We start from the raw sequence: 15,986 nt of genomic DNA, 5'->3' as shown, positions 1-15,986 counted from the left end.
GTATTCTCTCCCTCTTTTCCTTTGTTAAATTTGCCAGTGGTTTGTCAATTTTATTGATCTTTTCAAAAAACCAACTTCTGGTCTTGTTGATTTTAAGACCTGCAGTCTTCTTGTTTCTGTCCAGCATAAAGGGATCCATTGGTATACTATATGAAAAATTTAAAGAGCAGGATTTAATAACCCCACAAAACCACTGACACCTCTACTTTACTCTTACTTCCCATGTTTGAATAGTACATTTTGGGTATTATTTATAACAAGGTTGACGAACTTTTTCTGTAAAGGTCCAGATAATAATTATGTTAGCTATGTGGTATGTCTGTGTTGCAGCTACTGAGCTTTTCCTTTGTAGCATGAAAGTAACCATAGACAATGTGTTGGATTGGGTATGGCTGTGTTCCATTAAACTTTATTTATCAAAACAGCAGGCCAGTTTTGGCCCAAAGACCATAGTTTGTGCGCTCTTGGTCTATCATCTTGTTACTCTAAAAGTGTATTCTGAAGACAAGTATCGTTATCATCACCTAGGAGCTTCTTAAAAATGTAGAATTTAAGGCCCTAATCCCAGGCCTTGTAGGCCAGAATCTGCATTTTAATAAGATCCCTGGGTGATTGATTTGTCCATTGAAGATCAAGAAACATTGTTCTAAAGTTTGTTTTTAATTTTTATTTTTAGAGTGTTCCCTCCCCTCCCCTCACACCCCTGGTAACCAGCACAGAATGTTTCCTTCCATATATAAACCTTCTCTTGACTTTTACAATAATGGACTAATATAATATTTGTTCTTCTATAATTGATTTATTTCAGTTAGCATAATATCCTCCAAGTTCATCCACATTATGCAGTGTTTTGCAGATTTGACGTTATTCTTTAGTGTTGCATAGTATTCCACTGCGTGTATGTACCATAGTTTGCTTATCCATTCTTCTGTTGATGTGCACATAGATTGTTTCCATCTTTTTGCTGTTGTAAATAGTGCTGCAGTGAACATGAGTGTGCATATATCTGTTCTTGTCCTGGCTCTCCCTTTAGGATGTATACCTAGTAATGGGGTTGCTGGATCAAATGGTATTTCTAATTCCAACTTTTTATGGAATCACCATACTACTTTCCACAGTGGTTGTATAATTTGACAGCCCCACCAGCAGTGTATGAAAGTTTTTAATTTTAGGTCAATTTATCCAAGTAGTGTGCCCAAATTTAATAATTAATCCAAGACAATTAATTTAATAAGCAGATCAGCTTAAAAAAAAACTATATATGGCAAATATTCATTGCTGTGGGATTATCTATTTTGAGCTAGTACTGACGCTACTTCACATTAGTGTGGATTTCAAAATTGACATTAGGAGTGTGTTTCAAATTGAGGCCTTTGATTACGTTGAAAGTAGTAGAAGTGTATATTAAAAGGTAATTTATTTTCAGTGAATTACTCAACTGGAAATGTGACTTAAATGGAAAGCATTTTGTCTTTAACATTTACTTTGAAGCATTTAAAAGTCGAAAACACATTTCTTTCTTTTATTTAGACTAACTGTATTTTACAGGAGATTTTAAAAGTAAATGGGTGTTCACTCCTGTGGCTTCCAGCCAAATAAGAGACAGGCATATGAGCTGAACATTTACATTAGGTCGATACACTCCTTGGAGAGCTCAGTCATGGGAGAATAGAAGGGCTGTGTATGCCTAGGGAGACAGCTCCGGGGCAGGAGTGAGTGGGAGGGAAGGACATAGTGAAGAGGTGGCTATGGGGAGGAAGTGGGAGGAGAACTGTTGCACTGTGAGAAATTGCAGTCAATGTCATGAGACAGAGTGTGTGAACCGCTGTATGGAAAATGAATTTGCTTTGTAAACTTTCACTCCAATCAAAATAAATATTTTAAAAAAGTGAGGAAAAAAAATAATAAATGGGATGAATAAAAAGCCTATTAAGAAGCAGTTATTTTAGGAATTAGTAACAAAATCCATTAACCTTTCATCTAACCTCAGATATTTCAACTGGTTAACATTTCTATTAAAAAAATTTTTCATAATACTAGTTTCTCAGAAAAGACATTAGGTGTGAAATTGGTTAAAATGAGTAGTCATATAAGGCGTTGTTTGTATGGCTTCCACTTAGTACCTTTAGGTTTATAAGGCATGTTCTGGTTACGTAGTGCCACTCTGACAAGAATATACCTCAAATGGGATGGCCTTAACAAACAGGAGTTTATTCTTACAGTTTGGAGGCCTTAAGTCCAAGTTCAAAGTGCCAGGCTCTAGGGGCTGGGTGAAAGCCCCTCAACCTTGGGGTCCAGCTCTGCCTCCTGCTCCCGGCCCACTGGAGCTAGAGGCGTTTCTTCACTCAGACAGCTGCTCACTGCTGAAGCTTAGAAGCTCCAAGGTTGACAAGTCAAAAGGCACAGTCCCGATGTTACCAAACCACATGGCAGGCCATTAACTTAGGTCCATTGTAAGTCCCAAGGTTGGCAAAAGATAGCAGGCTGCTGAGCAACGACATGGCTACATGCAGGGTCCAAGTGTGCCATAGGCTAGAAACCATTCCCAAAGGCTTCTCCTTATATACAGGAAGCAGACCACATACCCAAAGCAGCTACTCAGCTGCTTGTGGTAGATTCCACCGTAGAGTTGGTTGCCAGCCTCATCATGGGGAATAACTACCACCAGCTGCCCAGCCACTCAACCAGGCCTAGCCAGGTTGACACACAAACACAGCCACCACAAGGCATAAGAGCAGTGTTGAGATTTATGAGTCCTAAGAACATTTGAAAAGAATGTACTGTAGTAGCATTCGAGGAGCCTGGTGGTGCAGTGGTTAAGCACTTGTTGTTATGTGCCGTCAAGTCAGACCCGACTCATAGCGACCCCTTCTTGGGTTTCCAAGGCAGTATCCTATGGAAGTAGATTGCCCCATCTTCCTTCTGAGGAGTGGCTGGTGGGTTTGAACAGCCAGCCTTCTGAGTAAGAGTCAAGTGCCTTAGGCACTATACTACCAGAGCTCCCGGTTAAGCACTTAGCTGCTGAGAAGTCAGCAGTTTGAACCTACCAGCTACTTCACAAGAGAAAGATGAGGCAGTCTGCTTATGTAAATATTTTAGACTAGGAAACCGCATAGGGCAGTCTACTCTGCCCTAAATTGGTGCTATGAGTCAGAATCAATTCGATGGCAATGGGTATAGTTCTTTGGGGTTTATCATTCCACTACCCTAACACAGCAGAGCTCTCACTTACATGATTCCTTTCCAATCTTTTTAATATTATCATAGTTCATATGCAGTGTTGTTTAATTTCTTTTTTCAGTTAATATGTTTTCATTGTGAAATGTATCATACAACACAGAAGACTGAGTAGAATGTACTTATATTAACTAGTCCAAGAACAACAGTGAAATGAAAATCCATGTACCCACCTCTAAAGTTAAGTTACAGAACATTGCCAGAACTTAGAAGCTGTCTGAGTGCCCTTCTTGATTTAGACACCCTACTTTTTCCTAGATTTAGTCACTTGACTTGACTTTTGTGTTAATCACCCCCCTGCTTTTCTTTATAGTTTTATCTTTAGATGTAGTGCCTAAGGCATTTGACTGCTAACCAGAAGGTTGGCGGTTCAAAACCACCAGCCACTCCATGGAAGGAAGACTGGGCAATCTACTTCCATAAAGATTTACTGCCTCAGAAAGCCAAAGGGGGTCGCTATGAGTCGGAATATAGTGGCTAAAGCACTTGACTGCTAACCAGAAGGCTGGCGGTTCAAACCCACCAGCCACTCCTCGGAAGGAAGTTTGGGCAATCCTACTTCCGTAGTGATACGTAGTGATACTGCCTCGGAAACCCAAGGAGGGGTCGCTACAAGTTGGGGCCGACTCGACGGCACATAACAACAACAACAGATATATATAGATACATATATATATATATATATATATACACACACACACACACACACACACACACACACCCTATAACAGTATGTTGTTTAGTTTAGAAAATCTGAATAGACAGCATAAGCTTCACTGTGTAGGGAAAGAGCTTTATTTCCATTCATAGAAGAAGGCTTCTAGGAAAAGGGAAGCTAAACAGTCGCTGGCTTCAGCTGCTTATAAATTCTTGAGAAAATTTACAAGAGCCCTTTCAGAAAAATCAAAAGGTAAAGTTGTGAGGAAGTCTAAGGAAATACAAGGCTCACCAAGTTAGAGCATTTGGTATGACCAGATGTGAACATCCAGCAGGAGTGGGGGTGGGGGTGGGGGAAGGGAGCTACTCACTGTGGCCAAACTCCAGCTCTCAGGAGTAGGTCAAAGCTGGAACACATCTGTGGGTGAAACAAGTATCTTTAGTCATTCTACTCAGCAGGGCACAAAGAAGATAGTAGGTGCTTCATCAGCAGACGTCAACACAAGCCAAATAAGTATAAAAATTGGGACAAGATTTAATGGGCAGTCTATCCCCAGGTTAAAAAGGTGATATAACAGTGACCTGAACTGTAGGTGACAGTCTTCAATATCTGTCTCTTGTATCACGGTGCTCCAATCTGGATCTGTTGTCCTCTGTGTCTACTATATGGCTTTTTTCCTGGGATATCTTTTCTCTGCACTCCTAGGATTTTCTTTCCCCGTCTCTTGTGTTACCTCTTTCGTTTTTGGTTGCTTCTCCTTTTAGTGGAACAGTCCTCCTTTAACTTCTGAGAAACATCTGTGGGACGTAAAACATGAAAACGTGTGTCTGAAATGTCTCAATTTTACCATCATGTTTAATTGATACTTTTGGATAGAATTCATAGCTTGGAACTTTTTCCTTTAGATTATTGATTCTTTGCTCCAAGGTTCTGGTGAAAAGACGGAAGCTGTTCTGATTCCTGAACTTTTTTTTGCGAAATGTGTTTTTTTTGTTTGTTTTTCTCTCTGAAATTTTATGGAATATTTTCTTTGTCTCCCAAACCAAAACTAAACCTGTTGCCAGCCAATCAGTTCTGACTCATAGCAATCCTATAAGACAGAGTAGAACTGCCCCACAGGCTTTGCAGAACTATAATCTTCACGGAAGCAGACTGCCACATCTTTCTCCCCCACGAAGTGGCTGGTAGGTTTCCACAAAGCAGCTGGTAGGTTTGAACCATGAATGTTTTGGTTAGCAGAGTGTTTTAACACTGTGCCACCAGGGTGCCTTTCTTTGTCCCCAGAAGTCTGAAATTTCATGTTGCTGTATCTTGGTATGGGTTTCTTTTTATCCATTGTGTCTGGGCACTTGGTGTGCCTGATCAGTGTAACAACTCATATTTTTAAAGTTTTTCAAAAAGCATCCTTATTTCATGTATCCAAAACCAAACTCACTGCTGTCGAGTCAGATCCGACTCATAGTGACCCCTCGTTGGGTTTCTGAGGTGGTATCTCTATGGAAGTAGATCGTCCAACCTTCAATCAGAGGAGTAGCTGGTGGATTTCCGCCAGCCTTCTGGTTAGTAGTCAAATGCCTTAGGCACTACGCCATACAGTATCTTTTTAATTCTTTGAAGATTAATTATTTTTTATGCATTTTTCCCCCTTTTGTTTTCTCCAAGTTGTGTTTCTAGTTCTGTTTTCTCCAAGTTGTGTTTTATGTTTCTTTATTTTGGTCTCTAGAGGTCTTTCTCAGAGGTCTGGTATTTCTGCTCAAGATTTAAGTTTAGAGGAACTAAAAACCTGATTGTAAGTGTTGAGCATGTGAGTGGGTCTTAAGCATTTGGATTTGGCTGGGCCATTTTTTGGGAACCTAGTATTTTTTTTTTTCCTCTAGGTTAGAGTCCCTGGAAGAGAGTTACTCTAATCTCCTGCTTGGTGATTTAAAGCCATTAGGAGTTGAAGAGGAGAGCTGGGTAGGAGATGATGTCTGTATTTAACGTTTAGTTTTTATGGGGTTACTTAATACCCCTTTTATCAGAATGATACCACTCTCTTAGAAGTCCCTGATATTCCCCAATCTAGATGATAAACCTCCTTGTTTCACTCTCCAGAGACTTGGGCAGAGGAGCAGTTACCAACTGTAGAGGTGGAGAGGGGATTTAGGAATTGTTTTGCACATAGATTTCACTCAGTCTTTGTTTTTCACTTTAGCATCTCTCTTCCCCCAGTAGACCCAGAGGTACCTGGTGCTATTATTTCCCAAGCCTTTGCAGGATTCTGTAGTGTAAACTGCTTAAGATTCAGCTTTCTAGTTAACAACTCCCAAAATTTTGTTGCTTTTTGTCTCCTTTCCTGGTATCTCTGCATTTGTCTTAGTATGCAATTTATTTACTATAATTGCAAGAAGAAATGAAATAAAGATGCAAGTATTCAGTCTACCATCTAAAGGTGAAACAGCCAATATTTTTGTGGAACTCTATCATCTTCATAAAATGACTATAATTGTCCATTAAGTGAAAGTTCCGTATTTATCAAGAACCATTGTTTAAAATTAGGTTGTTTTAATTTTTTTTTGTTGCTATAAACAATATTATGGTGAACTCTCTTTTTCCCCACTTGCTTTTCTTTCATTATATTATTTTCTAAGGTTAGAGTCCTAAAAGGATAATCCCTAGGCTAATTGGGTATGAACATCTCAGTGCTCTAAAAAAATTTTGTCAGATTGCTTTCTGAAAAAATTGAACCAGCTTGCATTGCTTCTCCAACTCTGCTTTAATTTGTTTCATCTTCCTTATATGTAACTGGCTTTGTGGGTCAAACGTTCTGATCTTGGAAATAGTTCTCTTGTGCTTAAATTAAATATAAGTTACAAAATTTGCTTTGATCAGTGATCTATTCCCAAAAAATGGCTTTTTTTTTTCTTTTATCTTGATAAACCATCTATAATTTAGTTTTAAAGTAGAAAAGGAAAAAAAAAATGGCTAACACAGTTTGAGTGTTACCATCATTTCCCTGATGCTACTTCTTTCTAGTCTAGAAGTCTGAGAATTTTTTTTTTTTTTTTTTTTTACTTCCTTCTCCCTGACCTACTTGAAATTCTGAATTGGCATTTAATCTTTACCACTTGGGCAGGCTCTCATTTGCTTTTGATTTTAAGCAAGGTTATTTCTTCTTCTGTTTTTCAAATTGTGATTTGAGTGAAGTTTACAGAGCAAATTTATTTTCCATATAGTAGTTCATACACATTTAGTTTCATGACATTGACTGCAGTCCCCATAATGTAACAACTCTCTTCCCACTTCCTCCCTGGAATTACCTCTTCCCTGTGCCCTTCTTTCCTGTGCATTCCTGCCCCCTGAGCTATCTCCCTGTGCAAATACTGCTCTTCTGATCTCTCATTGTTGATTGTTCTAAGGAGTGTGCCTGCCTACCTGGTGTTCATCTTATATGCCTGTCCATTGTTTGGCTGGAATCCATGGAAGTGAGTACAGTTCCAGGCCTGAAGAGTGACTTGGGGACATAGTTTCAGGGGTTTCACTGGTCTCTTTCTGACCAGTAAGCCTGGTTTTTTGTATGACTTGGAATTTCATTTCACATTTTTCTCCCACTCTTTCCAGGATCTCCTGCCCTGATCCCTTTCCAAGTGGTTAACAGTGGTAGCTTGGCACCACAAGGTTATTTCTTAATGAGGTCAAATGCTTCCCCTTTGTATCTTTGATTATAATATTCACTTAGAGTAAAATATTTTCAAGAGATAAGAGGAGTCGTCTACAGATAACTGCTTGGATTAAATTTTCCCTCTTTGGTTGATTTTCTGTTGTTGTTGTTTTAGGTGGTGCTTCCTACATTTATCCTAGAGAAGCGTTCCTTGCTGGAAATGTATGCAGACTTTATGTCTCATCCAGACCTATTTATAGCCATCACTAATGGAGCCACAGCTGAGGACAGAATGATGCGTTTTGTTGAGTACTACCTTACCTCATTTCATGAAGGCCGTAAGGGAGCCATTGCTAAGAAACCGTACAATCCTATCATTGGAGAAACATTTCACTGTTCCTGGAGGATGCCGAAAAGTGAGGTAGCATCCAGTGTTATTAGCAGCTCTTCTACCCAGGCAATCACAAATCAGGCTCCTCTATTGGAGGAATCTTTGAGCCAGGTAGGATCAGACTGTTACACAGTCAGATTTGTGGCTGAGCAGGTTTCCCATCATCCTCCGGTCTCAGGATTTTATGCAGAATGCGCAGAGAGGAAGATGTGTGTAAATGCACATGTCTGGACTAAGAGCAAATTTCTAGGCATGTCAATAGGCGTGACAATGGTTGGAGAAGGTACGTGGAAAAATTGTTCTGTGCTTTTTAATATCAAACTAAACTTTGGGAAGCTATATAACATTAATTATACATTAGAAATGTTATTTGTACTACTTTAGTGTTCTGACTCTTGTATGTTCCAGAATGCTTGTGTGTGAAGGTGAGGGTTTTATCTATAGACCAATGTACATTCTCTTCTTAAATGATTTTATTTCTGATTTAAAATATTTTTATTATCAAAAATTTGGAAAACTTAGATAAGTATAAAGGAGAAGCCTCTCTAAATCCTTCATCCAGACATGGATAATTTTAGTTATTTTATAGTTTTTATGTGTGTATATAGTCATATCTTTTAGTTTTATAAAATTAGCTTGATTATATAGAGAGAATTTTATGTCCTTTTTTGAGCTAAGTATATATTTTTTCCCATGTCATTGATTAAACTTTAAAACATGTTTTAATTGCCGCACAATATTCTACAAAAGCATTTGCTATCTTTTATTTAAACATAACATTTTTTTCCATAATAAAAATCACAGTACAATGTATTTTGTAGATAAATCTTTATCTACATCTCTTATATTTCAGTAGGAGATACCTCATACAGTATTTAAAATCCATTGCCAAACTTTAATTCCCTTCAGCAAAATACCATTTTACAGTGTTAAAGGAAAACACTTTGTATAGACAAGGTTGTTCTGAATGTAAACTTAAAAAGTAAGTATAGAATAATTAAGCCTGTGACTTTTAATATTTTGGGATTTTGTTACTGTAGCTGTGAAGAAAATACTTTATCCCCCTTTTCACTTTTTCCCATTTTTAAGTTCTGCTGTGATATGATTCTTTCCAATTTCCGCATCATGTTTAAGGTTAATTAAAAATTTTTATAACATTATAAAGTGTTCTTGTTTTATTAATTTTTTATAAAAAGGTTTGCCATATTTGATTATAAACTCCATAACACTAACCCTTGGCTCTTCATAAATCAACCTATTAATTTTATAGGTGGAAAATCTGAAGTCTAGAGGTGATGGAACATACCCAGAGTCATAAAGTTTAAGGCATAGCCAGATTTAGAATCTCATTCTTCTATATTCTCTCCCCCAGCACAGTTATTCTTACCTGTTCATATAACAGAAAGAATCTGGTAATGGTAACCTCTCCCACTCCAAGAGAGAAAATACCTCAAGAAATGAGAAAAAAACCCATTGCCATTGAGTCGATTCCAACCCAGTGATCCCCTTTGGGTTTCCAAGGTAGTAAATCTTGACAGAACTAGATTGCCCTATCTACCTTCTGTAGAGCTGCTGGTGGGTTTGAACTGCCAACTCTGGTTAGCAGTCAAATGCTTTAGGCACTGTACCACCAGAGTTCCTCCAAGAAATGAGAAAAGGTATTAATATCTTAACCATGAGTTAATAGTGAAGGAGGTATCTAGTAGTTTTATTTTTTTTTATTTAAGTGTTTAAGTGCTAATTGTATATTCATGGATTATCTTTTAGAAATTGAGTTGCTGTTGGTACCCTCAATAGAAAATAAATAAAATTAGGGAATGGGACTTAAAACACCCATATTTTTTATTCAGTAGGACAGAAAATTCCTTTTAATTGTTATATAAATCAGATTTTAGAATTTTGGGAGTCTTAGTTATCCTAGCTAGTCCATCATCACATACATATTTCCTCAGATTTTAAATTCCAGTGTATACTAAAACCAACTGCCATTGAGTCAGATCTGACCCATAGCAACCTTTCCTTGAGTTTCCAAGGCAGTATCACTACGGAAGTAGATTGTCCAACCTTCTTTCCGAGGAGTGGCTGGTAGGTTTGAACTGCCAGCCTTCTGGTTAGCAGTCAGATGCATTAGGCACTATGCCACCAGAGCTCCTCATGAGTATGTACTACTTATGCTAAATCCATTCATAGAAGTCCAAGATTATAAACCCAATTTATAAGATCATATTTTTTAGAAAAATTAAAACATAGTATCTCTTCCATTATATAGATTCAGCCTATCAACAATTATTATTAAACACTGAACATTACCACAGTATGTTGTCTGTATATCTTTTGACAGCTCCCATTATATATAAAAATATTACAGCCAGAACCATGTGCTTTATGATATGACTCACTAATTTTTGTTTTATCATTGCTATTTGTGGAAACTGTTAAGGACAATACAAAAAGCAGTTGTTTTTGCTTTATGTAAAATAGACTGAGTTAGCATTTCAGTTTATTTGCTCATTTAAAAAAATTAACTCTATTAAAATATTTATCATAGCCCTTGCCCTTACTTGTGAGCATTAAATATAATTCTTAATGAGCATCCATTAAGAGAGAGATGCCATAAGAGTTCAAAGTGGTACATATCCTGTTCAGTTTGTGGTCTGATAGTGACCCAGGTAATGAATTTAGAAGGTTAGTAATATCTCAGTAGGTCAAGTATTATTAATTAATGTCACTTAATGGTATATATATTGATACATATGTATCAATACCTATGTATGGATCAGTTACTTGTGAATGAAATACGCTTTATCATTTTTAAAACCATCTTGACTATAGCATCACTTAAAGAAAACAAGTTCCAGTAGAATAATATTCATTTGAAAATAACCACTTAAATTTCTTTTAGCTTTATACCCTGAATATGTCAAAATTTGGCAAATAAGCTTATTATGACCATGATTTTTCTGATAGAATCACAGTTTTCTTCCATAATTTGCATAGAATAGAAAGAAATTTTTTTTCTCATCATACCAACTAATTTGAGATTGACTGTGTAACATTGGACATCTGAAAAAATTATTAGTACTAACAAGTAATCCCAGCTTAACACGATGCAGCAGAGCATGGTCTTACGCTGTGACTAAAGGTTTTATTTTATATTTAGAAGCATTTAGCGGGGCCTCTTAAAACTGTCAACTGTAACATTCTTTGGTCCCATGAACCTGAAAGGGATAGTAAGTTCATAGAAAAAGTAACTGAGTCACTATTATTGGGAAGTTTTGTCTAAAACTATTATAAATGAAACTAATACATAATAATAATGTTTATTTATAAGACAAGGAAAAAAATAATACAGGTTTTTTGGTAGCTTTCTGTTTTCCTAGTAAGATGATAACCACCATAATATTTTCACATTCAGGTGTCCTCAGTCTGTTGGAACATGGAGAAGAGTATACATTCTCTCTACCTTGTGCATATGCCCGGTCAATTTTAACTGTTCCTTGGGTAGAGCTGGGTGGCAAAGTCAGTGTCAACTGTGCAAAGACTGGGTATTCAGCCAGCATCACTTTTCATACTAAGCCATTTTATGGTGGCAAACTGCACCGGTAAGAACATTTTAATAATACCTGACCCTTCTATACCACTTTGATCCTATATTATAACTGATTCTTTTTCTACTTTGTTTTATGTCTGTGGGGTTGAATTTTTATTCATGTTTATTTTTGTTTAATATATTTAGTCTTGAAGGCATTCTGGAAATCATCTGGATTTAAAAATAGTGAAATTATTAACATCTTTTTTTTTTTAACTTTCTATTGTGATTTGGGAGAAACTTTACAGAACACATTAGTTTTCTGTCCAACTATTCATGCACACTTTGTTTCATGATACTGATTGCAGTTCCCACAATGTGACAGCCCTTCCTCCCTGTGTTAACTATTTACATTTGTTTCTTTCCTGTCCCTTCCTGCCTTCTGAGCTTTCTCCTTGGGCTCATGCTGCCCTTTTTTATCTCAGGTGGTTGATTGTTCTAAAGAGTGAGTACCTCCCTGGTGCCTCACTTCACAGGCTTATCTATTGTATGGCTGAAAGTTGAGCCATAGGGGTCAATTCAGCTTGAAGGGTGTTAAGGTTCATAGTCTTGGGATTCCTCCAGTCTTTGTCAGATCAGTAAATCTAGTGATCTGTTTGGTTTTTTTTTTTAATTATTTTTAGTTTTGTTCCAAGTTTTTCTCCCACTCTATCTTGGCCCTTCTATTGTGATCCCTTTCAGAGCAGTCAGTTCTTGTAGACGGGCACCATAACAGATGCACTTTGACAGATTTTTTTCTGGTGAACTAGCTAACAAGATGTAGAGTAGAATTCCTGACAAGAATAAATAAGCAATCGCTGTCCCAAACTTTACCTATAAAGAGATGCAGATGTGGATCCAGACCTTAGTGAAAGCAGCTATTGATACAAGTTTGGACAAAAATATATCTAATCACAAGAAATAGTTAAAAAAGTAGAACAATGGAAACCAACATGATGTCTTTAGATAACTATTAAATGGTGGTATTATTCTAATTTCATTTAGGAACTGGTCAATTATTTTACTCCTTTCTTGGCTTGTTAGTCTCTTCAGCATTAGTCTAGATCACCCCAACTACGTGAAGACAAAATTTTCAAATGTTGTTGTGTAGCATTGAGTCGTTGCCTACTCATGGCCTTTAGTGCCCCACAGGGTTTCCTAGGCTGTGATCTTTACAGGAGCAGATCACCAGGTCTTTTCTCCTGGGAAGCCACTGACACATTGGAACTGCTAACCTTTCAATTAGCTTAGCTTTTCAGTTAGCATTTAAGTGCTGACTTAACCGTTATACCCCAGAGCTCCTAAGTTTCCTAAAAGGAACCTCAAAAGGACACTGACTCTTTCCTTAAGCCCTTGATGTCTTTTTTGACTGTCCCTAAAGTAGATGTAGTTTAATTTTTTATAAAATTTTCATTGATTAATAATAAATATACAAATTGATTAAAACATTTGAGCACTCTGATCCCTTCATGCCCTGTTCAGTCACAAACCTCAATCTAAGTTAGCCATTTTCCTGATTTCTACCAGCATAGAATAGTTCTGTCTGTTTTTGGACTCTATATAAATGAAATCATACATTACATGCTTTTTCATACCTGGCTTTCTTGGTTCAATGTTTTGTTTTAGAAATCCATTCGCATATAGTTGTAGTTATTTCTCTTTACTGTGGACCATATTCCATTGTATTGACTATGCCACAATTTCTTGATTCATTCTACTTGTGGACGTTTGAGTAGTTATCAACTTTTTTCCTATTACAAATAGTACTGCTGCAACGTGATTTGGTAAATATATGTTTGAGTTTCTGTCGGGTAGATATCTAGGGGTGGAATTGCTGGGCTGTGAGGTGTGTGTAAGTTGAGCTTTAATAGATCCATATGTATGTTCTTCAAATTCTATAGGATTCATAATGTCTATAACAACTTTTTTTTTTTTAAAGCATCTTGTTCATACACAAAAGCAGCTCTGGTGGTATAGTGGTTAAGGCATTAGGCTGCTCACCAAATTGTTGGCGGTTCAAACCCAACAGCTGCTCTGTGGAAGAAAGATGGGGCAATCTGCTTTTGTCAAGAATTACAGCCTTGGAAACCCAGTGGGGGTTGCTATGAGTCAGAATCGACTCGATGGCAGCGAGTGAGTTTGGTTTGGTTTGGGTCTTTGGTTTTGTTTATACACAAACTTATTCTTTTGACTGATTCATGTGGTTTCATCTATTATACCAACATGGCTATAAGCTTCTTGGCAGACCTGTACCATTTTGGGCCTTCTCTTGTGCCTGTGATGTAAGGATGGCACAGGACTGGGCAGTGTTTTGTTTTGTTGTACAAAGGGTCACTGTGAGTCAGAAATAAGTCACTGGCACCTAACAACAACATTGTCCCTATACAGTGCTGGGTTAGCAAAGAGTCATCTGTAAATATTTGCCAATTTTTCTTGGGAAATATGCATCGGTGTGGATTTCTTTGTTTTCAGAGATAGAGTCTGGTCCAGACTGTCAAATTGTAGTTATTCCCAATGATCCTTCGAGCCACTGTTAGTTACTTTTTGGTGCAAACCCTTCTATTTGATGGTTTTAGAGATGTACACAGTCAATATCCCCTTTCTCTAGAATAGCCTTTTGTAGTTTGAAAACAGCTATTGTGTATCTTCCTATTTTTTTCTCCTCTGAGTTTGATGTCCTTATTTCATTCAATCACTCTTAATGACCCCGCTATTCATTGCATATATAGAATTTCTCTTCAGTTTGAATTACCATATGTATCACTAGGTTAGAACTGCAGCTAGAGGGTCTTCCACGTTGATCACAAAGGATTTCTCATGGAAGGCTCATATACATTTATATATTGATTATGTCACTTTGAAGACTAAGGTGTGCCTGAACCGAGGCATGGTTTTTCGATCACTTCATATGCATGTGAAAGCTAGAAAATGAATAAGGAAGATCAAAGAAGAATTGATGCCTTTGACTTGTGGATAAAATACTGAAAATACCGTGGATACTGCCAGAAGGAATGAACAAATCTGTCCTGGATGAAGTGCAGCTGGAATGCCCTTTGGAAGTGAGAATGGCCAGACTTAATCTCACCTACTTTGTTTGTGTTAGAAGGGACCATTCCCTGAAGAAGGATATCATGCTTGATAAAGTAGAAGGTCAACGAAAAAGGGGAAGACATGTGATGAGATGGATTGACACATTGGCTGCAACCGTGGGCTCCAGCATAGCAAAGATTGTGAGGATGGTGCAGGACTGGGCAATGTTTCGTTCTGTCGCCATGAGTCGAAGCCTACTCAAAGGAACCTAACAACAAAGCATACTTTGATTAGAGAAGTAGCAGTTCCCTCCCATATGAGTGTTGTGATGTGAATATGGCTTAATCCTTGACCAAATTACCTTTTTTAGGGTTTCTCTACTGTATGAGTTTTCTTGTTTTTAGCATGAAGGCTAAAACTCTGGTTGAAGCTCTCTCACATTGATTAAATCAGAAACCAAACCCATTGCCGTCAAGTCAGTTTTCTCTCTATAGTGAACTTTCTGATGTTTTAAAAGGAAGAGCCTGACTGAAGTCTTGACTACAGTTACTACATTTATAGGATTTTTCTCCAGTGTGGATTCTCTTGTGTTTTCTAAGGGTTGAATAAAGGCCTTCCACTTAAATCACATTGATATGATTTCTGTCCAATATGTATTCTTTTCATATTGTTCAAGGAATGAGCAATTTGTTAAAACCATCTACTGGTGGTATTTCTGTTAATAGCAGTACTAAATAACTAAGAAAGTCACTAAGAATAAATAGGATGTACGTATTAATTCTATCATCAAAAGAAGCCTAAAACCGCACTACCTTTTTGAACTCCCTCCTAACCCTTAAAATAGATAGATTTTGTCTTAAAAAAACTGTTGGTATATGGTAGTTAAGTAAATGAAACCAGTTTTGTATTGAAGGACTACGTACACTGTATAGGTGAAAAGGCACCATAGTACTGGCCACTTTCTCCCTCACTGAAGTTTCCTGATAGTATTTGCCTTCGTATGGTTTTTCTCCAGTGTGTTTTCTCTTATGTAATTGCAGATTTGAGTGATTACCAAAAGCTTTTTCAAAATGGTTTTTCTCCAGTGTGGCTTTACCATGTCTATGAGGATAAATAATAACTATAGAATTACTCAAAGTCATTGCTTTGATCCTAATATTTCTCTCCTCTGTGAATTTCTTGAGTCAATTAAGAGATAAGAGTTCCGTATTTACTCTGTTCCTGTTAGTCATCACATGCTAAGCCAGTGTTGATCTGTGAGTGGAAATTTTCCCACATTTACTGTGATTCAAAAGATTCCTTCCTAATATTAAATTTCTGCTTCTGAAAGGAAATATGATACTGTTAACGGCTTGCCTGCATATACTTTATTTATTTGTATTGGTACATATGAGTTCTCTGATTCCAGTTAAAATCGTATTCCACATTTAGTATGCATAGTATTATCTCTCATGTTCAGAAT

General features: G+C 37.2%; 1 protein-coding gene across 1 annotated transcript in view; it reads left to right on the top strand.

Moving 5' to 3' along the window:
- OSBPL11 (oxysterol binding protein like 11) overlaps positions 1-15,986 on the top strand; it is a 130,090-nt gene that overhangs the window by 88,807 nt on the left and 25,297 nt on the right. Inside the window, exons 9-10 of the mRNA XM_042782124.1 lie at positions 7,711-8,209; positions 11,342-11,528. Coding sequence (XP_042638058.1) covers positions 7,711-8,209; positions 11,342-11,528 — 686 coding nt within the window. The remainder of the gene's footprint in view (positions 1-7,710; positions 8,210-11,341; positions 11,529-15,986) is intronic.

This window comes from Orycteropus afer, unplaced genomic scaffold (genome assembly GCF_000298275.1).
Source record: "Orycteropus afer afer isolate SDZICR_OR568_19922 unplaced genomic scaffold, OryAfe1.0 scaffold00245, whole genome shotgun sequence".
Classification (NCBI taxonomy): Eukaryota; Metazoa; Chordata; class Mammalia; order Tubulidentata; family Orycteropodidae; genus Orycteropus; species Orycteropus afer.
Note: the sequence above shows the minus strand (reverse complement) of the source record. Positions and strands in the feature narration are given on the sequence as shown.